This window comes from Corapipo altera, unplaced genomic scaffold (assembly GCF_003945725.1).
Source record: "Corapipo altera isolate COAL_440 unplaced genomic scaffold, ASM394572v1 308, whole genome shotgun sequence".
In the NCBI taxonomy this organism is placed as follows: Eukaryota; Metazoa; Chordata; class Aves; order Passeriformes; family Pipridae; genus Corapipo; species Corapipo altera.
Window position 1 is genome coordinate 2,763,204 of NW_020884925.1, and position 25,245 is coordinate 2,788,448.

The window sequence follows — 25,245 nt, forward strand, 5'->3', positions numbered from 1 at the left end:
GTGAAGCATTTCCATGGCCACAACGACTAACCAGGTTTTCTACTTGTGATTTCCTCTGGTTTCAATGACTGTTGTGGTTGCCCCCACCTCGTGGGTGCTTCTCATTGTCCCAGTGAGCCAAATGTCCTTCCCAGAGCAGGTGGGGGGATGGAGGAAGGAACTACATGCTAAAAAAGAGTAGAGCAGCCTCTTCTGTGGTGCTGAAGTGACCTCACAACACACACAGACATCAGCTGGGCAACTGGTTCAACTTTTCCGAGCTGTTTCCCCCTTTATTCCCCATTTCCACACACAGTGATGCCCTGGCCTGGGTGTGAGCAGGGCTGTGGCCATACATCTGCCCCTGGCCCCACTGCTGGAGCTCAGGGTGATGCAGGACCATGCTGGCAGCAGAGCCTGGCCCACCCACGGGCTGGGGGATTATTTATGTGCATTTGCCTTGTGTCAGTAGGTGCAGATGCCACTGGTGCATTCTAATTCAAATAGAACTCGGTGGGAACCCCTTGCAAAGCTGGGATGCCAGGGGGGAAGGTTTGCCAGCCTCCTCCCTGCCTGCCCAAGCTCAGCCATGCCTCGGTGCCAGGGCTGGCAGGACCCCTCCCCACAAACCTGCCCAGTCTCACTTCCCCCTCACAGACCTGCTGCAAAACAACGGGTCCTGCAAAGCTGAACCTCCCCAGGAGAGCAGGGAAGCTCCCAGTAGGAAAAAACCTTCCTATTTTGAATAAAACAGGTGGTGGTGGGTTTCTTCAGTACATGGCCTAGTGAGTCTAGAAGGTAGTTTTACTGTGACTTTTATACTCATCTCAGCACTCTTGTTCCACAGTTAAGAGTCTCATTAGAAGTTCAATTATTTGTGAAGCTAATTACATCTTTTTGGCCTATATAATAGACCATTGTGTGGAAAAGCTACAGTAAGAGTTGAGAGGCTCACCTACAAAGTCAGCTTTGCACTGAACCTGAGGCAGAACATAGCCTGAAGCCAAAGCAAGAGAGATTGGGCATCTTTGTAACAGACTCTTTTCCTGAAGCACTTCCATGGCTCCCTCTGCTGCAGTGTCTGACCAGAACCATGGGGGCTGCCCAGGCAGGGATGTGGCACAGAGCAGCCTGCAGCAGGGCAGGGAGGTGAATCGTGCCAGCTCACATGATCAGGTTTGTCTTTGCTGGCCCATGTCTCACTCACACTTTTAAATCTGAGCTGTGAGAATCCAAAGCCCTGAGCTCATCCCACAGCTGAGAAGGAACAAGCCTTTCACACTCCAAGCACCTACTTTGAAATCCAAAGGACCTCAGGAGTCCACAGCATATTTTCAGAATTTACTTGGCCACTTGAGTTGGATTCAAAGCTGTCCAAGGGAATAGATTTGCTCCCACTCAGCTCTGGGCCCTTTGGAGCCTGCCCCAAAAACCAAATGGCTCCTTTGAAAGTCTTCCTCGTTCCCCCTTCCCAGGAGGGTACAAAGCCTGGAAATGGTGCAATAATTTCCTACCTCTTGGCCAGAAATAGCTGCATTTCATAGCTTGCAACTGGAGTGTTGAGCAGCATGTTGGAGGGAAACAAAGCAGAAGGAAAAGCCAATGACAGGAATTGCAGAGGAAAAGCAAATGATGAGTGCAAGAATATAGAGAGAGACTGAGAAGGACACCCAGTATTTCTGACTGAGGGGGAAAGATTTTCTTGGATAGTGGCTTTTGTAACAAAAAAAATTCCTGTTGCTCAGAACTAGGCCTGTTAACACAACCCTGTTAGCATGGATCTCAGCTGGGATTGCAGACATATTCCCCATTAACATGGGAATTTCCCTTCCTGTCCCTTATGATGCTGGAGAAGACAGGTAACATCTGTTACACTTGTACAGCAGCCCAGCAGAATATTAATGTTAGCCCTGCACTGGTTATCAACCCAATCTGAATTTTCATCTCACTAGTATTTTCCAAAAAATATTATCAGAGGATAGAAGGCTTCTGTTAAGAAGCACATTTTAGTGCAGGCTTTGAGCAACTTTCCCTTAAGCCGTTAAGGATCGAGGATATAGAAATAAACATTGTAATTAAAAAGTACACGGGTTTTAGCCCAGGCCATGCTACAAAGCAAATAAAATTAAACAAAGACACAAGGGTGAGAGTTTTAGTATGGTACTATCACTGCTAAATTAAACAGGGGAAAAGAGAGGACAAAACTTAAACCTGTTAGGAGGAATAATTTGCATTGTCCTGAAAGACAGGACACTTTATTCTTACAAAATCTGAAGACCATTGGAGTGGAATCAATGGTGTTCCTTCTCTGCTAGTTGGGGAAAATCTCCTGATTTTAGGATTTCTTTACATATTTTACATTGAGGTAGGCACTGAAGAAACTGCTGCTTATCCAAAAGTTTACTGATGATACAGCAGGGGGTTGTTGCTCAGGGATACCCAGTCAGGGTGTAGTACAGGGAGAGGGTGCAGTGGTGTCCTTGGGCAGCAATTAGAGATCAGGGATCTGTGTTGAGTCACCCACCACGGTGCAAACACACTTTTTGGTTTTCAGTCATAAAGACCCTTCCATTAAGGGTACAGATCAAATAGAGGAGATAACTGCTCGCTGAAGCAAACCACGCAAATACATTTTCCTCTCACTGATGGGCAGAACAGAGCCTCAGGAACACAAAAATAATTGCTGATCTCGTGATTTGGGGGGCACGCTGCACGCTTGTGCTGCATTGTGCAATATCCTGGGAGTTTTCATTTTAAAAGACTTATTGTTGCGTAGCTAAAGCTGCCATCCTGCAACCGGATATATCCTGCCCTCTTCATCAAGCTGGGTGATAACGACATTTCCAGCCAAAAAAATATTAAAGCCAAAGATGGTTTCCTGTGAGGAAGGTAATCACTTCAAAGCAAAGCAAGGATCTGAGTCACGGTAATGTGACTAAGCACGGGAGAGAAGTTTAGGGAAGAAGAACCGTGAAGAACCGGCCTGGCCAGATTGTCAGCTGGTGTTAATCACCCTCACACTACTCCCATAGCTGGGTTTATTCTCCCTGAAGACCAAGACCTTGAAAAGTAAATATACCAGTCCTAAAAGTCACGTGGCACGTTTTCCAAGTTCATCGACGCAAGAGCAGAAGCTCCCAGGGTGGCACTGGCTCACAGCTGTGTCTCACCCCATGCACACTGGACTGTGCACTTAGTAGATGTATAAAAAAGGGGAATCTCACCTGGGTGTGGTCAAGCACAGTTAGCACTAAAATAACATTGACTTTTGTATCTCCTCGTTGCATTTTTATTTTTTTTTTTAGCTGCTCAGATCCGGTGCTGGAATGGGGGTGGGGAGGGCTTCCTGGAAGTGCCCAGAGGACAGTGGCTCACTGAAATGTGGTTTTGCCCCTGCCCTTCTCTTTTCTACCCTGAAGGGTGGGTGGAGAGAAAGAAAGCACAAGCAGAAAGAACAGCCTTGAAATGGCAGGAAGAATTCATATGCCTTCATGTCTTTCTTTAAAGCAGTCCTAGATGCTGGATAAATGAATGCTCAGACAATAGGCAACCACATAACATCCTGTTAACCCAGCTTCACACTGTTAGAATTTTAGATTTGAGCTTTCATTTTTCAGTTGCAAGAGAACCTCAGATTACCCTTGAGAGAGAAATGACTTGGGTCTTTTTATCTTGTAACTGCAGGGAGAGAGCTTGGAAACAAAACACCAAAAGGGTTTTCAACCAAAAGTCCAATAACAAGTACAGAGCACGTCTCCTTGTTTTAGTATTCCCTGGTTTTAGGTCAGCTGGGAGTGTTTGGGCTTAGCTGTGGAGTGTCACTGCTGGTCCTTTCCACCTGTGCTCCTGCAGGACTCCTGGGCACTGCATGCCTGGTGCTGCCCTCCTGCAGCTCTCAGCAGGATGGACTGTGCAGGGAGCTGAGCAGGAGCATCCTGCTGGCAGCTGCTGCCTTTGCTCTGCACCAAACAGCAGAGAATTCAGCCTGGAACTACCAAGAGCTCACCTGCTCAGGGGAGCCATTCCTAAAGCTGAGAACACTCACTGCACACAGCTCCTCAGGACAGTGAGGCAAACAAATCCATGTCCTTTTCAAGAGAGGTTTCTGGACCTAGCACAGGAACTGGGAATGTCAGTTGTTTTATGGGGATTGGATATATTCTTTACAGTGCATCCCTTCTGCCCAGGGTCAAACACTTACACTACCCAACAGTGTGTGTTTGCTTGGGGACAAATTTGGGTTTTTACTGAACTAAATTTAGAACACAGAACAGCATTAAATTAGTTTCAAACTATGTATAGAACCAAGCTGTATTTTAAAAAAACTTTAAATACAGATACCTTGAATATAGGAAACACATAGGAAATGTTCACTTACCCAAAAAGCATCTTTAAACTGCAGCTGGGTCATTGTAATCGCTCTGTAGAGGGGTAGGATGGTTCAGCAAGTCCGTTCTGGGCTGAGAGCAGCAGCAGGCACAGCACTGAGCCTTGTCCCTGCACCCCAGCCCGAGCAGAGAGAGCAGCACATCCACAGACCTGTCCCTCCTGAAGTCAGGCTGGTGCCCAGAGCACGGGGCAGTTCCAGGCAGCTCAGCTTAATGACCTGTGGCTGGGAAGGGACAGAGGGCAGAAAAGCTGTTGCTCACACACAGATTCATGCATGCACTCAGCACCCCAACCCCAAACCTGTTTCTCTTCTAGTAAACAGTTAATATTGAAATGAGGAAGCCAGGCAATGTCAAATGGTGTCAGGCTGCTCCGTGCTGTGGGTGCGTGTGAGCGGACAGGAAAAAGAAAACCAGAGGGGGGGAAAAAAAGTGGTAAATTCAGTGATAGGATTTGACCAGCTACAAGAGGAAAGAGAGAAATTAAAATGCAAAGGAAGGCAGTACAATACAAAGAGACAAGCTGTGGAGGAACTTACAGCTGAACTATCATCTACCGCCGTGGTCTTGCAAAGAAAAAGAAGCAAAAGGAAAGTATCTGCCCCGTTTCTGCAGCACCTTCTGGGGCTGGCAGAGGCCCATGCATTTGCACATGGGAAGAGCAGCTCAAAGTTGCATTTTGCAACTGAAAAAGGCTTTTCAAGACTCTGGTTAAATTAAGAACCCTGAGAAGCGTGCAGGTGTCTGCACACATTTAGGTACCTGGATGTCAATACAGAGAACACTCCTGATTTGCATGCCCTCATGTAAATGGTTGTATGAATATGCAAGATATGTGAAATTTAGAAGTGAAATCCAAAGTCTTGAAAAAAAAATAGAGCTAAGGGTTTGTTAGCACCAGGACTTGAGGTGAAGCCTCACAGACCTGTGAAGGGGCAGCACCCAGCACCACACCCAGCACCCTCTGACAGCAGGAATTTCAGGCAGCTCCCCAGATCAGCTCACCCAGCTGTGATAATACAGCAGCAAATATCTGATCGTAGGGTAACACCCCAGATGCTTCCATGATACACTCTCCAAAATACCTGTCCTACAGGTGAGGTTGCCTCTGTCCACCTCCTTAGGATGTTTTAAGCACTCTTAAATATGTGTTTTTAAATACTCACTGACGTTTTCGGAGGGTAGGGAAAAAAAAAAGAAAACATGGTTGCCTGTGCAAAAGTGTGTCCTGCCCCACCAAGAGCACAGCAGGACTGACTTACTACAACTAGTTGATGTTGCTCCTGGGTGTTGCTGGTTCCCTGCTGTCCCTGCAGCACCAGCCACATCATTTGGTGGTGGGGAAGTCTCACAACTTCCCCGAGCTCCAGCGGGGCACAGGGATCTGCTCAGAGAGCTCTGCAGCAGCTGGTGGCTGGAGTTATCCATCCTCTCTCCATGGGCAATTTGCAGCTGGTGTTTTGGAGAACTGGCAAGTTTCCTTCCTGGTGGTCTGAAGAAGACAGAGAATGTGCAGAGACTTTGAGAGGCAACATGAAGTGCAAGCAGAACTGGGCAACCAAGAGTCTGCAGGGTGAGAGGAGTAGCAGGAGAAAAGCATCATTGCATGGGAAGGGGAGAAGGAGAAACATCAGGGTTCACTTTCAGACGGTGCTGAGGAGGAAAGAGGGAAGGTTTCTTGAAAATTCCCTGAAAAAAAGCATTTTGAGGGCATGGGCACTAGTCATACTACTTGATCTGCATGCAAAAAAAAAAAAAAAGATTTTAAAGTGTTTTATCTCAGTCTTTCTAAAACTAAATGTTTCCTGTTACTATTTCCAAGCTGCAGCTGTGATTTGAAACCAACATCTTTGCTGCTGTTGGGGTTCATAAAAATGCATCGAGTGCATTGTGCTACTTTCTTGTTATTTTTAGTTTGGCCTCAAACCACAAAGCCAGTTATGTGGCTGACCCTCACACTGAGCTCTGTGCCTGCATCCATCCCACCCCCCGGCACCAGTGCCACACAGTCACCTCCCCAGGGATGCTCCCTCATCACCCCATCATCCCCAGGGATGCTCCCTCATGCCATCAGCGTGGGCTGTTCCCTTTGTGCTGTGGGGGACTCTGTCTCCCACTATGAGAAATAAAAATACAGTTTTTTATACAGGTGTATCACGAAGTCGTAAGATATCCAAGTTCCAAATGCTGGAGTATCAGAGTCTTTTTTAGCCAGATAAGGGAAATACAGAAGTTCCTAAAAATTAAAATCTTTTTGGGCCATTTTGTACACAGAGGTTCTTTTCTCTCTTTGGGCTAAGGACAAAGGAAGATCCATCATCTTTGACAGGGGACACCTTGCAGCCAATTGGAAGAAATGGAAAGCCCCTTTTCAGAGAAAAGAACCCTTTTTAGGCAAAAATGAATATATTAAACTTATCTGAAAAAGGGTGGGATTTTGTGAAACTATAAAATGTATAAGATTTAAACCCAAAGGGTCTTTTTCCCCAGAAATTCGGTGAGAGAAAGACCCGGCGCGCCGAATAAATTCTTCCTGGTTTCTTTGTTCCCTGAGTTTATGCCACCTTTCTAAATTTAAAAGAGGGATTTTTCCCACACCACCCGTGGCTGCAGAAGAGCTCAGGCCTCTCGTGCAGGTGTTCTGGTGAGCTGTCAGCAGTGAGCTGCTGTGAGTTGTAGCCCTGGCTCTGACGAAGCAGAGCTGCTGGGCAGACCCTTGGGCCACTGCTCACACCTACCAGGGGGTGCCACGCCTTGCAGGGATTATCAGGCTTTGCAGGGCTCTAAAACAGGGAGAAAATTCTCTCTTACCCTGTCCTCTAAATAGGAACAAGACAACACGGCCTCCAGGTCTGAAATGCCCATATGTCGGGACTGGGTGATTATTTTGATGTGAGGTGGCCTGAATTTTACAGAGGCTGGAAAGGTTGAGCCTGGCAGAGAGCCCTGGGAGGCTGAGGGAAGTGGGACAAAATCAATGCTGCTAATTGCTGTAATGCCTTCTACTGAAACCACCTGGAACTGCCTGAAATTTCCCCCTACAAAAGAGTGATAGCGATACCTTTGTGCCAAACAGAAGCATTTTCGGTGGACAGAGGGTTGACAGAGTTTTCAGGATGCTTTGGAAACCTGCAGGGCCTTTCATCCCCACTTCCTCAGTCCCTGAACAGGGCTTTTCACCTCACCTTCACCTATGGCTCCACTCAGAAATTTAGCAAAGGCAATAACCAGCCTTAAGTGCAACTGTTCCCCAGCAGCTGCTGCAGCTCCTGCCACCACTGCTCTGAGAGGTTAAAAATCAGGTTTTCTGTTTGATAAGGCCAAGAATACATTTCCACAGAGGGGTTTTTTTCCCCCCTCAGTAATTAAATTGTTTGGCAGCAGAATGTACCATTTGGACCTCTTCTGTAGTGGAAAGTGATGAAAAGTCTGATCTTTTTAAAAAAAGTTTGTATTAAAACCCCTCAAGTTTTGTAGTTCATTAGAATGGAAGTTTCATTTAATTTTTAACTATATACTGCTTTGAGCAAAGCTTTTTATCGGGGATCTGGGTGGCAGGTTTGGACTTGACAGTAGGTAAAGTATGAAAATAGCATCTACAAACATGTTTTTGCTCATCCAGGGCTACAAGAAAGACATTCTTCACAGTGAATGTTTCTGATTTTGGGGAGTCTGAGGGAGTAGGCAGTAAACATACTTAGATTCTACATAGAAAGAGGATGAAGGCGACTGTGAAAAGTATTAAGGCAGTGTGTAAATTTGTGCTGAACACTCAGATAATCCAGGTGTTAAGCTGGCTGTAATTTGCAAAACTCCTCAGGTGTATTGTGGTCCCGTTGGAATCATTGTTTGGGAAAAGCAAATGGAGAGTAGAAGGCACTTGTGCCTCTACAGCCACGACATCTGTGAGACAGAGCTCACAGCCATGGCTGGGAGGCATCAGGAGCAAAGCAGAACAGTCCAGCCTCTGGTGTCTCTCCAAGCCCTGCAGCCTGGAGACACCAGCACCAAGGAACCACTTCCAGGGGAAAACCAGGGCTACAACAGCCCCACATTCCAGCTGCTGAGCTGTGCCTGCCGCCTCTATTGCCACACAAATGCTTCTCCAAACTTCCCAGCGACAAATGTTAGGGGCTTGCAAATTATCTACAATCCTGCCAATTTAAACATTTCCAAATCACCTTCTGTGGGGAGCCAATCTCTGTTTCCATGGAAACAGAAACGGCAGCCTCTCAGCATCCAGCTGGGTTTGTTCCAGCTCCTCTGGACCATCCATGGCTGGGCTGGGAGCTGGTTCAGTGTCTCCCAGACCCTGTGACATCGGCTCTGAAAAGCTCTCCTTTGGTTCTTTCAGAAGGAACTATTGCAACACCCTTCCAAAAGCTCCGTTTCACAAAGCAAGACAGCCCTGCTGGCATTTTGCTCCAGTAAAATCAATAATTAACCTAAAGATTAATTGCACAGACTATGTTCTTAACCCATCTCTAGCATTTCAGAGCTGTTTCTAGCAGAGGCCACCCCTGACAGCTGGAGCTTGTGTTTTACCCAAGACAGTCACAGCCTTTGCCGTAATTACGAAGAGCTGGATTTCCTCGAAAATTAACAGTGATACTTTATGGATCATAAAATTATGGTTTGTATCACGGAAACTGGGGTTTTTTTGTGCTCAGTATGTGTTTAAACATGGTTAGTGATCATTCGAACCCCCGAAAATGTTTCAAATACAAAAAAAGGAGAAGATGAACTGTGGAAAGTGCAGTGTCACTGGAGGCTTGAATAACACAAACAGGATCTGGTAGTTCTTGGGAGAAAAGTATAAGTACTTTGTGAAAGAGAAAATGAAAATATTTAGGTTTCTATCTCCCCTTCTGGTCATAACTTCAGGTACCTGCTGAAATAGGTTTTTTATTTCTCTGCATTTTTGGTATGCTTTCTCCATGCCATTAATTCAAGGGAAATCACTACTTATTTGCAAGTATTGCATATTCATTAGCCAAGCAGGCAGTGCTTGAGGCACTGAAGATGTTTCCACAGCTCAGAAAGGACCCTTTCCATGCTGCTGCTCTCGACAGAAAGCAGGCTCCAGGTTCACAGGAATGGTGGGCAGCAGCTCAGGATACGTTGTGCCAAAATAGATTGTTAGCTGGTGTTTTGCCACAGTCTCACCTGGAGAGCCAGAAAGAGGAACAGGGAACTGGTAAAAGCATTTTGCAGCATTTGTGCTTTCTGTAAACCTGAAATGCCAGAAATTTGGATCAGTTGAATCACCCCACAGCTCAGAAGTGACTACACTGGTGTTTGACATTGCACAGTCATGGCTTTCTAGCACTGTTCCTATTGAAAACAGGGTCCATTAGTGGCTTTCTCAAAACAATTCAGCTTTTTCTTTACTTACAGTGAATTACTTGTGGATTGGTTTCTCAAGCTTCTTCCTTTTTGCTTTGATAATCAGTGGGGCTGGTAAAGTAACTTCATGAGCAAGTATTTCCTTACCCCTCTGCTCAGAGATGTTGGTGCACACCCATGTCAGAAGCATTTATGCAGCATAAAGGATTTGGCTTTAAGGACCAAACTGCAGTGAAATTACCCTTTAATGTGACTTTTCTTGTTGTGAGAAAGGCACAACACACTTCACCCTCTGTAGAGAGAAGGTATATTTATATATCCATATGATATACATGTTGTAACAAGAATAACTGCTACCTTAAAACTCACATCAAGGTCAGTGTTTGCCTTCTGAGGGGTTTTTCTTGTACTTCCAGCGAGCTCTGGTTTTTTAAAACAGAGGAGGAAAGGACAGTGTGTAGCTGGAAATTCTGTGTACTCCAAATCACAATCTATAGAGAAATAAACACACATTGCCAAGTGGTTTATACAGGATCACTTTAAACAGGATTATTTGTGCCTCCTGCTGTGCTTTCAGTAGGAGGTGTGTTTGTAGATACTGAATTTATCTGCTTTGTGTTCAGGAAACCTTTGCAATTCTAAGCTCTGTAATATTGACACTTCATCTACCTCCTGTCCCATTATCCTCCCTTTGCTCTATTCCCTGACATTCTTACATGCAATGTTTGTTTAGAAATCAAATTTTGCCAGATCCTTGGCTTTAGAGGTAGAGAGATTTCAGGCCAAGCAGAGCAATTCTGTTCTCTTTATAGACTTTAGCTTGTATTTGTTCCTCTGATAGTCCTTCTCACTCACTGTCCAGAGAACCATCCTCGTGCACATTCCCACAGAACTGGGCACTCCCTTGAACCAGGGATGACTCGTTTTGGGGATGACCATGAGGTTACCTTCCCAACCAGAATGCTCAGCCTCTCTCTAAGTTATTACACGGGGACAGGGTGCTTTAACCAGCTTTAGTATTGGAATTGGGAATAACTCTGCATGTGCTGCTCACAACGTGAGATCAGAGGTACCAGGGCAGAGACCTTCACGAGGCCTCTTCACCTCAAAACACAGAAAATGTGACACTTGACCTTCACCATCTTTCTTCCTGCTCTTTCTGTAAGTCAAAGCTAAGGTTTTAATTCGGAGTTTGAGCTTTTGGGTTTTTTTTGGACTGGCTGTTTTGAGCTGTTCCAGCTGACCACAACCTGAACAGTGTTCATAACCCTTCCAGGGGTGGAAATCACACAGTTTAACTGAATAAAGGCTTATTCCTCCAGTGGGGGTTCTGGGATGAAATGTGGCATCAGCTGAATCTGCTCTTGCTTTCTAAAATATCCCAACAACCTGGCTTTGTTTGGTGAGGTTTGTGATTGCTGAGAAAATAATCAATAGGTGTGGGACAGACACGGGGTCTGTCCCTAAAGAACCAGGCACAAGCAGTCCCACAGTTTTCCAAAGTCTGGCTTCTTGGCTCTCAGTGATCTCTGCTGTGTGTGTTGCTGGAGGAGGTACAGAGATGCCTAAGGTAGAACAGTGTGAATGCACTATTGGGCTTCCAATCCCAAAGTGAAGGAAGCCTAATTTTAAAAATATTATCACAAAGCAAAGGAAGCCTGCATTATTTACCCTAGGAATTACAGAAACCTTCACCAGGATGCAACAGTATTACAGGATTTTGCTCTTCTCTGGTTACACTAACAATTATACTGGGTTTTTTAAAATACTAGTTTTCCACACCCTTAACAATAAGAGCTGCAAAGTGAGGAGGGCAGTAGTTCTGTCTGGCAGTGAGCTAAGCTCTAACAACACCTAACATGACTGGCTTAGAGAAATACTAAAATTAAGCAGTAAGTTGGATGTTTGGCAAAGACAAAACATCCAATTTGAGGTCTATTTCAAACCAACAAAGATCACAACAATTGTTTTAATATTCCTGAGCACACTGGATTTCTTAGACTTAAAAAAAAAAAAATAAAGTCAGATCCCACCACCACCATGGCAAGAGTTGTACTCACATTCCCAGGAACTGAAATAAACAAATATGGGCAGAAAAAAACCCAACCCCTAAAACTGAAAAAGTGTTTTGAAAGTGTATGTATTTTTGCTCTGCATCAAAATTTCTAACATTCTACTGGTGACACATCAACACTTGTGCCAAAAGGAATTCCCTCTTTGTTCTGAGCATAATTAAGAGGTGGTATTGGGAAGAAAACAAGGCAGAACTAGTTGCTTTTACTCAATAGAGAGAGAGCTGGGAGGAAGGAAAGCATTAGTCAAGGATAACACAGAGAGAGCACTCCAAGGAGTTCTAGGAATTAAAAAACCCTAATACACACCCCACAAGCTGTTCTGCGAGGCTTTGTCTTTGTTTGGAACACTCAGCTCATTCCTGTGACTTTCTAGGAGATAAAAGTGAATATACAGACTCTCCTAACCTGAATCTGTCATGCCATTAACCTTTCAGACTGTTTCAAACAATTACACAGTGGGGCAGTACACACTTGATGCCTTAAGATTCCATATACCACAAATTAAAAACCAAAACAAACACAATTCCTTCTGCAAACTTGTCCAGAAAATGCTAAATGCACACGTTGCTGTTTTTGAATCCTCTTTAGGATGCAGACGAGGTGATGTGTCTCTGGTTGATAAAGCCAAGAATGTTGCCACTGTACATTATGTACATTGCTCACACCTCAAGCAGTTGCTGTGGGTGACCCACAGTAAGAAATAAATGTACAAAACGCAGAAAGACGGAATATTTTAAGTTTTAATCCAACAAATGAACAGGGTCTTGACACAGTAAAATACCATTATATTGCTAATGCTGTAGAATTGTACGTTAAAAACAATTATTGTCTATAGATGTAAAAATAGCAAGTTTTATGATACAGTAAAACACAGTATAGAAACCATTTAAAATTAAGTAGAAACCTCTTAAACAATCGAGGCATTAATCTAAGTGTTTCTCCAAAGGTATTAAATAAACCACAGTTAATACTGACTCTAAACATCCTCCCACCTTCCCCACTCCCCCCTCCCCAATTAAACTGATTAGAAAAATAGTAGTCTCAGTTACTACATTTTGCATTCTTTCAGAACCATTTAGATTCTCCATTTTCTTCAGTAGAACAACTCTTCACAACACAGTACTGCCCCGAAGTAATTTATTTCCTAACGTTACAGAGTTTTGGAAGTAAGTATTTCAGATTAATTTTGAAGGCTAGAAGAGGCCCAGGAAGTCTGCAGGGGGGGCAATTAAATTTTGAATGCAAATTATTTATACACAACCATTAGTGTACTGTAATTACAGCATAAAACTTGCAACACGGCTGATGGATGCTTTTAACAAAAGCTCCAAATGAAAGAAAGGGGAAAAAAACCAAAACAACAGATTACAAAATAAATAATCTAAAGTTCTTCATGGTAGAAACGTTCATCATGAAGCTGCCTACCATAATCTGTTGCTTCACTGTTGAGAAACAAATCCTGGTTCTTAAGAACTTCTGCTTCAGAAAGTTTTTTGTCATCATTCAAATCCATCTCTTCAATGAGGTGAAGAGCCTGCAAAAGAAATGGAACACCACGTGCACCAAGTTAAAACAATTCTGATTTTTTTTGCTTATTTATATATTGTAAAAGGAGGGGAGTTCAGCAGTAAAACAAAGAAGCCACTGCAGAACATTTGAGCTGTAGCTCATTCACCAGTGTTACACAGTTCAAAGCTAACAGGCTGTGCAGCAGCTCAACTGCACCCATTATTTCAGAGAAATAGGAATCCTGGTATTACATGGGCTTTGTTTTCATTTGCTGAACATCTACAAATACAGGAATTTAGAGAATCCTTCTGTTCCCACTTTTTCTGATTGGTTTGGCTCAGTGTAACTGAGCCCAAAATAACGGGGACTAACGTCAGCCAAGCAGATTTTAAAAGCACTCTGTGTGGCAGAAGCTGCAGGATTAATATGACAAACATCTTGGTAAACACATATCAATTCCTGAAAATGAAATATATAGTATTTTTTCTATTTTTATGTTATTTAGCTACCAGGCTTCTCAAGTCATTCTGAAATGCCAAAAAGAAACTGTGACATTCAGCTCTCAAACACCAGTTTATGACTGAAGTCAATGCTACCTTCTCTTTAGGACAGGTGACTTTGCCAAGCCTTTATATTAAGCAAAGAAAAAACCCAGCAGGTTAGAGAAACAAATACAACAAATTATTTCTTGCAGAACTGGGCTATCACTACAGCACAGCCTTGCTGTAGGCTAAAATTTGCATCAATAGCTAAGAACAGCTGAAAAAACCCAAACCAAGCAAACCGATAGAGGTATGAACAGACTCAGCACCACACAGAACTCATGTCACAACAGGGCTATTTCTAGGAATCAACCACCCTCAAGAGTCAGATGTCAAAAAAAGGTTGTGCAGAGGCTCACAGAGCCCCAGCTACAAAAATACTCCTTGAGCAACTGAATGGCTCCAGCAGGGCCAGACACACGAGCAGCCGACGCTGGGGCTGCCACGGGGCTCTTCTGTCACCAAGAGCTGAGACAGGCAGGGGGGGCAGCTCAGAAATGAGACCAAGCAGCTCCTCTTTTTCCCAAGAACCACGGAACCTTGGGGAGACCTGTTGTTCCTGCCATTCTGAACACCAAAATCCCCCAGTGCAAAGGAAAGACATGGAAAATTTAGATAAAAAGTTACTAGTGGAAAGGCAGAAATCCTCTCTACTGCAGCCCAGCACTGTGAACTGCTACAAAAAATAGACAGCTAAAATGGGAATCCACTTAAAAGCTATTACAGTGTTCTACCACTGATTAAACCATTTTAATTATCATCATCAAAGTTTGCTTTACACCATCTTGAATCCAGAGTACTTCCATTTTCTTGTACTTAAGTTTTTAGTTCTACAAATTATGGTGATTTATCCAGTTACAAGAATCACAATCAGTTTCTTTTTTTCAAAATTATGAAGCTTCTTTTGGTAATGTATCTCATTAGATTTACCTACAATAACTAAAAAATTACTTATTAAAATGCTGTACCTTTGAGTCAAAGCAGATAAGCTGTTTAAACATGTAGAAAAGCACTTTGCTCCTTCACAAACACTCACACAATTAGTAGGAACTTCACATTTGCCTAATGCAGGTAAAGGACCTGCACTCCTTGTCAAACTGAAGAGAGGTTAAAAATATATGCAAAGATCTACTAACATCCATTTTCAGTAACTATGACATGATAAACCTGAATGCTTCTACCATTTTGTTGTGATACCTTCACAATTCTCCTGCAGTAGTTAAACCCTAAAGAGCAGCCAAAACACCCACCTCCTCTTGTGCAATACCCTGATTATTGGGTACTATCCAGGACAGCAGCTCTTGAGGGTTGAGTTTTCCATCATGATCCTTGTCATAGTCATTCACAAAACGATCCTTCTCAACAAGTATCCACTCTGGATCTTCCCTTGCAGCTGGTAAGACACAGTTGTCACGTTTAAAGCCACTCTTCACCTTAAAGCAGGTGTTGTCACCTTTTCTCCTAAGCAAATTCACTTAATCTCGTAAAACATAACACAAAAGTGATGTCACTAAGCAAAGACAAACCTTAATGGGTAGAGGAGAGTAGGGAAAGTAAATTCATTTACTGTTGGTATTTATTTATTTGCACACTTGTTTTGTACTTACCCCATCCACTGGCACTGCACAGCCTACCCAGCAATCCTAAACTTATCTCTAGCTCTTCAAGAAATTCAGAAGCAATTCACCAAACTGATAAATATTGCAGACAAGCATGAACAGATAGATATTAAGACTTTCTAGACCTTATGAATGTCAAAAGTATCACAAGCAGATAAGTAAGTTTAAAAATAACCAGGATTCTACTGTAAAAGAATAAAAAAGAATGAAGTCTCTCCTTCCTTTCTAACATTTACTTTTGCAAGTAGATTATCTCTTAATGTCACAATTCACCATACACTGTTGCCCAAAACCACAAGACAGTTATGAAATCAGAGTCACCACGTAGCCTAATTAGTCATTTTAAAGTGTGCTGGAGGAGCACTACCTGCAGAATAGAGAAGGCCTTTTGGAGGAAAGCTGAAGTAGCTTGTACTGATTCTGAATTCTTGCAAACAAGTTGTAATGCAAAGCTGTCATCTTCTCTATTACTGCAACAATTTCACTCCTTTCCAACAGCTTTGTACAGACTGGCTTGGAAAAGCTTTCTTTCAAGTCAGAGCAGGAAAAAGATAAAGAACCCTGTAGTTGCATCAGAGACCTACTGTTTTTATTGGCTCTGTCAAACAAATATGGTCATAAAGGTGAAATTCCAGGTGGCTGATTGGAGTGAAATAAAACAGACTATTCCCCTGTTTCTCCATATCCTCATGTGGCTTAAACAATTTTTCTCAGCTATGATACCATTCAAAATTGGCACTCCTTAGGGCCAAGCAGACTTTCCACATAACTGAAGTTAAAGGGCTTTTTGGAACTGGAGGAGTTATTTGTCATAGTTCGTAGTGAATAAAACACGGTGTGTAAAATATTTATCCATGAATGTTGATTAATACCAGATAAGTGCCCTTGTTCTTGTTAAAGAAAGAACAGGTCAAATTTAAGAAAGGGCAAGAGTGGGAAAAAAAAAAACCCATAACAAACCAAAAAGTGAAGGCAAATATCAGGCTTCTGATCTCTGGTACAGAACTGACTCCTTCCCTTTCCCTCTCCTGTAACACACCTGGCTCCCCCTTCCAAAGCTGGGCTCAGAGCTGCCTGCTGGAGCTGATCAAGCCCAGGGAAGTTTAACCTTCCATCCCTGCTGGCTGGGCTTGCAGATGTGTTCAGTAATACTGCACCTTATCTCAGCTGTATCCCTCGTGCTCAGGAACACACTTCAGTCTTTAGGAAAACAAGAAACAACTTGCAGGGAAACAGCAGAATGGGCCACACACAAATTACTGCCAAATACACATGGGGTAGACTGAAATAATGAGCTCAGTTCCAGGAAACAGAATTATACTAAGACAGTCAAATGTTACTCTGAATCTGTAGGTATGAAAAGCTGAAAATAAAGGTGCACCCAAATCAAAAGCTTTTGTTAGTTCCCTCTTTCGTGCCCCCTCCCTTTGTTCCTTACTTGGGTCTCTTCTGTAATCACCAAGGAATTCGTCCAGGCTGACAAATCCATCACCATCTTTATCATGTTCTTCTAAAGCCTCCTGAATGACAAAGTCCTTTTGTACACATACAAAGAGCAAAATTAGCAACTCATAATCAAGAGAAACAGCACTGAATCATTTCAGAGCAATAAGGAATTCTTTAAAGGAAAGACTCCCTCATTTCAAATCTCCTTTTCTGTTTTATGTAGGCTGGTGCAGTAATTGCTTCCTGAGCAATAAAACAGATCTGCTCTTAGGAGTTTAGAATGTCAGGTTTCATGAAAACCAAATCTGAAAGATGCCCATAGAGCTGGAATCCTTCAACATAATTCAAAACTAAAAAAGCAGCTGAGAAATATGAATATGCACAAAGCTCTGTCATCTCATTTTCACTTTTCTTTTTTCATGTGATGGATTCACTAATTTGCATTTTTGCAACTTAATTGAATTGTTATAATTGGTTTGTCTTTTGTCCTGTGTTTCCCAGTGAAGCCAGTGAGCCCATCCTGTATTTCTGCCTTCCCTTGTTTGTCCATAACTCTGTGCTGTGTACACACAAACAAAGGCTGCTTACAGATCACTCCTGCTGGAAGCTGGCTCTGGCACCAGAGAGCTAAAACTGAAAGCTAAAATCTCACTGATGTATTCCCACCCTAACAGGGCTGAGAGGTGGCTATGTCAGTCCAATTCCAAAAGTCTGGGATAGCTGTGAAACAGCTTCAAAGAAGATTTCAAAGAAGAGCACTGATCTCCCGCTCCAGCTCCTGACCTCCAGCACCAGATCCTCAACGCACCACCTGATTTTTAATCTGGGCTGTACAAGCAGCGTCCAAAACTGCTCCACAGCCCAATTCCTGTGGGACTGGGGCCAGGGCATGAATAGAAAAGGTGTTGCATCTACAGCCAGAGGCTGAGACGGACACTGGCAGGATCTCACCGTCATGTATTCCACCTCCTCGGGGTGCTCAAAAGCCACGTACTCCTCCACGTTCAGGGCAGGGACATCATCGCGATTGGCTTTTTCAAAACGCTTTTTCTCCTTTAAATGAAGCTTAGAAAATAGATTTAGTTAGAGCCCTTAATGAAAAGGAAAACCAACATTATAGTAGTCGGCTATAAGCTCATTAGATTATTAATTGTTTCACGTTACCTACTCATATTGCACTGATGTTATACCTTCACTAAAAAGAGCTAATTGAGAGCAAGGAGAACAACACTTTTAATTGAGGTTTTATTCTAAGAATTCCATAAAACCCTCTTTGTTTTTTTCTTAATTTAAGGAGCCATTTAAAACATACTCTTAGCCAAGGCTTCAGAAACACAAAAGGGAAATAATGAAAAGACCAACAATCCTTATTTCCATACATGCATGCTCTCCTAAAAGTCCTCAATTCCCAAAGTAACCAAGTGGAGTACAATATTTATAATTAATGGCAGCCACTGCAAACTCCAAAATTTACATTTTAAGAACATTTAACCTTCTGGATCTATATCTTACTTATATCAAGGGCTGTCTGTAGTTCACAGAAGGTCTTGAAATATCACATGTGTAAAATGTCTTTTCTGAAGCCATTTTAAAGGCTGAAGGATTTGCCAGATTCCTTTATTACAAGACTGCTGTCCATTACACCTGAGGATTTCAAAGGAAAGTCACTTCTCTAACCTGTTTTAAGTACATATATTAGCATGTCTTTAAAAAAGAAATGATATCCAGAATAATCAGGCAAGTTCTTATTCCTGAATGTCTGCACTTCCCATTTCCGTATGCCAAATTTGAAAAAATTTCCTCACTTCATTTTATACAGTCACTTTAGACAAAATACAGACCCCCACCATTAAAAACTGATCTCTGCTCCAACTGCACGTGACATGAACTAGAATGACCTTGGAATCCCATCATTAAGTGTGTTGTGCTATCAGTGTGACTCTGATCTGGGTGAGGGAGCAGCCAGAAAATCATAGATCTTAAATGCTCTAAAAAATAACCATTTGAAATTGAACTTCTCATTTATATCCTATCTGCTGACACTTCTCTCAAAATTAGGCTAACCTGAAAAACACAGAGAGTAATGTAAGAAATGAAGGATAAGATCTTAAATATTCTTCCAAATAGTTTTATTTTCTTAGAGAGAAGCTGACCCACGCTGAGGGTTTAACCAGGAAGGCAGTTCAGAAGGACTGGCTACAGAAAGTACTAGACTGCAACATAAACTTGCCCTATTGAGGGACAGTCTGGTTTTCCAGTGATTTTTGGGAAGTGATGAACAAGGCTGCCACCTTCTGGTAAACTCCTGTGGTTTACTCGATGTCAATTCTAAATCAACACCCGATCTTACTCTTCCATTTTGATCAGAGCAGGCCCACTAATTTCCAAATGTAAGGAAAATGCTGAGGGTGGCTGACTTATGGTACTTGTACAGTGCTGCTCATTTTACAGCCCATGTTGAAGGAGTCAGCAAGGACAACCCAGCAGGCAGTCAAGTCACACCGTTAACTAAGCAACCAGTTCGAACTCAGTTTGTGCATCTGTAGCTCTGTTTAGATCTGTGGTGGCAATATCTCAAACATGGGATCAGTATTTTGACTGGCAGTTCCATTGAAAATCTTTTTTTATTTAAAAGCTATGGAATTATTCAGTTAGGTTAAGCTTTACAGTTTGTTTCCTCAATGTGTGTAAAATCCTCTCCCCACAATTTTAGTTTCACTTCTGTCAACATCCTATATTATCTACCTCTATTTTACTAACAGCATAAAAAGCAATCCTCACAGAAAAAACACCTCAGGTCAGAACAGTCTCAACACTTATTTATTCTCTTTTTGGGAAACATTTACATGTACTTATAAATGTGTAACTTGAAAGAAAAGTTTTCCTATGTGGTGGTGAACCTTTCCTCCCCTGCCTCTCTCCTTTCCCCTTTTATGCATCTGCTTCGGCAGATGAGACTAACTCATAACTTCTGTGTTTAGACATCCATTTCTAGCTACAGGAGTTTCATTATTATTGCTAAAACTGTCTGAATTGCTATTGCTTTCTCTGTGGGTCTCTAATGGACAGGCAATGTTACAGCAGGCTACACTGATACCCCACACTGAGTGCTTGAGCAGCAACCAAAACAGTGGCTAGAACAGTGCAGTAAAGGGGTTAAAGAGTTTCCTTCTCCTCCACCAGCAGTGGTCCTGGCCCCTGCTGAGGGCAGGACACTGTCAGGCTGCAGACCCAACCCAGTGGATTGGAATCTTGTTTTAAGGTGATAGCTGGAGACTGGGCTCTGTCATAAAAGGACTGTTGACAGACTTAAACTCCACTCAGCCAGCAAAACACACTCCGGGGGTACCATTTCATTGTGTCTTAATTTTGTTGGTAGCAGCTTTAATACTCCATTACTTTCCTTTAATTACTCCCCCATCTCAGATAGCAGAAAGTGTTAAAACATATGCCAGCTGCTCTGCTTCCTCTACCCATCTTGTTCCGTCACAATAAACAAAAATTGCTGCCTTTTGCCAACAGTTACAGAAACTGATGCTGAAACATTTTACCTGTCGAAATGATTCTTCTTCTTGATCCTCCAGGACAGTGTTCTCATCAAAATCAATTACACGGTCGTACATTTGCAAATTGTACTCCTTCCACGACACCAATCCATCACCATCTTTGTCATAGTCACTGAAGTGTTGCTTCGCTTCTTGTGTAACATAATGCTTAAAAGACTGCTGTATCCAGGAGCTCAGCTCATCTGTGGAAAGCATTAAAAATATAATAAAATAAAACAGAGTAATCTGTACTGTGAAAACTGGAAAGACACCACAGATCTATTCCATCTGGATTACACTCTGCAGTTGGGATGCAAGCATGTAGGTAAGAGGTTTTAGTTAAAGCAAACCAGTCTGTCTCCTCCATGCTCAGGCTTTTTCCAAGTTAACTGAATGAGGACACAGATCCCAGCAGCAGACTTCTGGTTCTTTTTCGTAATGATTATGTGGCCACATCTGAAGCAAATCAACACTATGGCATCCTTTTTCCCCCTTTTCTTTATGAAAATGATGCTGAATATGGTTTAGACAGACAGTTCTAAGTGTAATTTGGTACCCCAAAAAACCATTGTTCTCATCAGTCTGGGGTTTCTTTTGAAAAATCCACAAACTGAAATAAAACTCAATTTACTGCCATTGCCTTAATTACCCAAAATAAAATATTAACAGCTATTTTCCCTTTACCTGGGGCTGAAATCAAGCCTTACATAGTTTGGGCTTTTAAGCTGCTTGTTTTAATAGAAATGTGGCTAAAAGAAATAAAACTTAATATACCAATGAATTGACACAAATACATTAAAGTTACTTTATTTCAAGAAGACTGGGAGAACATATTCTCTCAGTATCTCTCAGTTATTTTCAAGTGCCCAGAAGGGAAAGACATCTTACTCTGCATTGCAAAAATTACGTATCTAAATCAACTCAACTGAAATCCTGCTCTGAAGATTCATGATGGCTAATAAAAAAATCCTATAAAAATTACTACTTTGATGCAGAAAAATCTTACAGCATTTTTTAAATACTAAAGTATCTTATCCTGTCATTCTTGGCAGAAGCATCAATACAACTTCACTAGATTTAAATCTCTTCGAAAAGCAGCAAGAGATTTTTAAAAATACATTTTGAGTACTGTACTTGTATTAGCAAAGGAACCAGGTTTGTAACAGATTCTGTGAGTTGACTGAACGTGCAGAGGTGTGTGGGCACCAAGGCTTGTGCACAGACCAGCACTGCCTTACAAGAAACTGCAACATCATTTCTTAAAGATGGGTAACATGTGATTTATGGTTTAGGACCCAGCATTTAAGGCATCAGGCGCAGCCATCTGGACACATATAAAGTCCAGTGCCATTAATCAGAAATATTTATTGCTCCAACATATATCCCATCTTCTGTCTCTGTCAGCCTCCAAATGGAGGCACCATTAATATGGAAAAAGTTCTCAAGAAGAATTTTGCAGTACTCAGAAACAACCGAGCTGAAAAAAAATCAGTACCATAAGTTTCTTAGTGTTAAAACAAATTCCACTGTGAGTTTTCCTTTGGGAAGTGAGAGCAATTCAAGTTTTCATTAGACTGAGAACCAGATGCAATATATGGCATAAGGATGGAGTATGGGTGGAATTCCTACACTTTAAATAGACTTTTCCCCTGTAGCCTTCACGTTTTGAGCTGCCTGTTCTGTATCACAGGGATTAGCAATCCTGCCAAAGATACAGACTGTCTCAGCTCCACACAGTCCATGCAGACACACTGAAATAAGGGTGTAGGTCATTAAATTCAGCATATAAAGTGAAAGACATTCAAGAGAGATAGTTGATCTTGTCTTTAAAACCATATTTTGTCCTCTCACCCAGAAAGCTTCCCACATGTTTTGCTTAATTTTAATGAAACATTACTGCTCTGGCATTTGAACAAGGATTCTGTTTACTCCGTGTTTGCACATGAGAGATTTCACTTGTCAAATTCACAGCAAACCAACAAAAATTAGTTTTAAAATTAAGAGTGTCGTGATGATGTACTTAAAGGAAGGGCCTGAGTTCACCATGAAGTTCATAAGTTTGACTGATAAAAACCAGTCTGGGAAGAGCCATTTGTTACTGTGTTGTGATGAACTGTGATCTCTCAATGTCACTTTGTGTCACTAGGTACTGAGGTGCACCTATGTGGTATTATGGCTGCAATACTTTCTTTGCATCTCAAACTTGCTCTGAGTGGCACAAACAGGATTACAAACACAGAAATCCATTTGATTCCAAGTAGCTTTAGATGTGCAGAGGTGGTACCTGCAACTTGGTACTGCTCTTACCCACACTAACTCTTCTTGGCCCCAGTTATTCCACCGCGGAATCGCAGCGTGGGTCAGGTTGGAAGGGACCACAGTGGCTCATCTGGTCCAACCCACCCGCTCAAGCAGGGTCATGCCAGAGCACATGGTACAGGATTGCATCCAGATGGTTCGGGAATATCTCCAGCGAGGGAGACTCCACACCCTCTCTGGGCAACCTGTTCCAGTGCTCCGTCACTGCACAGGAAAGAAATTCCTCCTCATGTACAGGTGGAACTTCCTGGGCATCGGTTTCTGCCCGTTCCTCTTGTCCTAGGGGTTGGCACCGCCGAGCAGAGCCCGGTCCATCTTGACACTCCCCCTTCGGGTATTCATACACATCAGTGAGGCCCCTCTCAGTCGCGTGTTCTCGAGTCGAACACAGACCTCCGGGACTCAGTCCCCGTGTGTGTGAGCCGGTCGGTGTTTCTACCGCGCCGTGCAAGGGGCCGTGCTGTTTCCCACGGGGATTCTCCCCAGCGCGGGAGCCGCGGGCACAGCGCGCCCTCCCCCCCGGCCCCGCCGTTACCCTCGCTGAGCAGCCCGTCCGCGTCCGCGTCGATCCTCCTCACGATGCTCCTCAGCCGCCGCTGCTGCTCCTCGGGGCTGAGCCGCGCGTACTCCTCCGCCTCCTCCTGCACAACAACGCGCCGGGTCAGCGGCCCTGCCGGCCCGGCCCGGGGAGCGCCCGCCCCGCGGCCCCGCCGGAGCCCGCCCGCCCCCGGCCCACCTGCCCTCCGAGCAGCGCCTCCCGGTCGTACTCGGCGCGGTGCTGCTCGTTCGCCGCGCCCGGGGCCACCGCCAGGGCCAGGGCCAGGCCCAGCGCCAGCAGCAGCGGCCGCATCGCGCCGCCCGCCCAGAGCGACCCGCGGCGAGGGGCGGGGAGAGGGGCCGGGGGCGGGCGGGGGGCGCGGCGGAGGGTCGGGCTCGCTGCGGAGGGGGGTCGGGCCCTCGGCGGCGGAGGGTCGGGCCCGCGGCGGAGGAGGGTCGGGCCCTCGGCGGAGGAGGGTCGGGCTCGCTGCAGCGGGGGGTCGGGCTCGCTGCAGCGGGGGGTCGGGCCCGCGGCGGAGGGGAGTCGGGCCCTCGGCGGAGGGTCGGGCCCGCGGCGGGGTCTGGGCGGGTCGGCAGCGAGAGCGTTCGCGTTCCTCTCTCTCCTGCCCTGCCCGCGGAAGGCACCAAGTACCGCCCGGATAGTACTGACAATTTTCCAACTTCTGATCATCACAGAAGCCTGGCAGACGGAAGTCACTGTTACCAGTGATCACAGCACCGAGCCTGCCAGAGCTCAAGAAGATTTTGGCCAACGCTGTCAGGCACACGGTGTGACTCTTGGGGTGTCCTATGCAGGGCCAGGAGTTGGAGTCGATTATCCTGATGGGTCCCTTCCAACTCAGCATATTCCATGATTCTGTGATTCCCAGAAGTTCAGGCAAACATCCACAAACCCTGCAAGAGGGAAGGATCAGGAAACAAGCCCTGCAAAAGTTTTATACGAAAAGAGAAAGAGAACTTGTCGTGCTTGAGGGCCCAACTCACAAAGAACACTTCTAAGGGAAATAGAAAAGGAAGCAACGCTTCATAAGAAGTGGATCAATACAAATTTTAATAACTGTTCAACACAGATAATAGAAAGCTGTAAAATAAATTTAACCTCATTGACCACTCAGACAAACTGAAAATACATCGGGTAAATGAGGGGCCTCCCCGGGAATATCATTTCCTAACAGCTGTCACATGAAATTGGAATTGCTCTGATCCCAACCCCACTGAGGTCAAATTAATGATTCTTAGTGGATTGAGATTTATGTAGGACCATCGTTAGATTTGTTATTTCTCCTTTCAATACTAGTGCATTTTCAAAACTCCTCTTTCAACCAGAAAGAAGTGAGATTAACCCACCTGGGTTTCCATGAACACAACAGTTTGAGCAGAGCCCCCAGTTGGTGGAGGTTGCCTGCTGTGCTGTCTGGTCCCTTCCGTTGTGACAGCATTGTACTGCTCCCTGGTTCACCTCCAATTCTATTAACTGTGAAGAGCCACGACAGTTCATTTTGAAGATCCAAGAGTAAAATATTGCCATAAATCAGTAAACGTGTTATTGCAATTTCCTGCCCGTATAAGAAATGGTTTTCCATTAAAAAATCTAATAGTGAGTTAAGTCTAGTACCCTTTATTGGTTTAAATGTCAAATTTCTCACTGGTATTTATATAAATCACATATACAAAATGTGAATTGTCCTACTGCTTGTGGCATGTGTAGCCAAAGCAAATCCTGTAAGCAATCAAAACAGAAATAAGATTTGATTTGTTTCTGAAGTAGCACTGAAGATACTTTGTCTTCTTTTTCAATGCACTACTAACACCCCAGAAAACCTCTTTGCTGCATATCTCAGGGGTTGACAAGTGTATCACATTATACCTTTCAGTGCCTAAACAACTGTAACAGCCTCCAAATAACAACATAGATGTGC

The 25,245-nt window shown here is 43.7% G+C and overlaps 2 protein-coding genes across 4 annotated transcripts in view; both read right to left on the bottom strand.

The window, feature by feature from the left end:
• Positions 1–6,090, bottom strand: part of PSTPIP1 (proline-serine-threonine phosphatase interacting protein 1) — a 52,353-nt gene extending 46,263 nt beyond the window's left edge. Inside the window, exons 1-2 of one of the 2 annotated variants that reach the window (XM_027657684.1) lie at positions 5,630–6,090; positions 4,358–4,591 (exon numbers count right to left, since the gene is read on the bottom strand). In XM_027657684.1, the coding sequence (XP_027513485.1) occupies positions 4,358–4,390 (33 nt within the window). In that variant the 5' untranslated portion in view covers positions 4,391–4,591; positions 5,630–6,090. The remainder of the gene's footprint in view (positions 1–4,357; positions 4,592–5,629) is intronic. The other variant, XM_027657683.1, reaches the window with a different exon arrangement.
• Positions 6,091–12,510: 6,420 nt separating this feature from the next.
• RCN2 (reticulocalbin 2) lies at positions 12,511–23,639 on the bottom strand. Of its 2 annotated transcripts, none has more exons than XM_027657686.1 (7): positions 23,505–23,639; positions 23,304–23,409; positions 20,456–20,652; positions 17,856–17,957; positions 16,897–16,993; positions 15,090–15,232; positions 12,511–13,322 (listed from the first exon to the last, which is right to left on the bottom strand). In XM_027657686.1, the coding sequence occupies exons 1-7, from the start codon at positions 23,616–23,618 to the stop codon at positions 13,170–13,172; spliced, it is 912 nt and encodes a 303-aa protein (XP_027513487.1). In that variant the 5' UTR covers positions 23,619–23,639; the 3' UTR covers positions 12,511–13,169. The 2 variants fall into 2 exon arrangements, with proteins under 2 accessions (XP_027513487.1, XP_027513486.1); XM_027657685.1 differs by having other exon boundaries at positions 17,856–17,969.
• Positions 23,640–25,245: the final 1,606 nt, after the last annotated feature.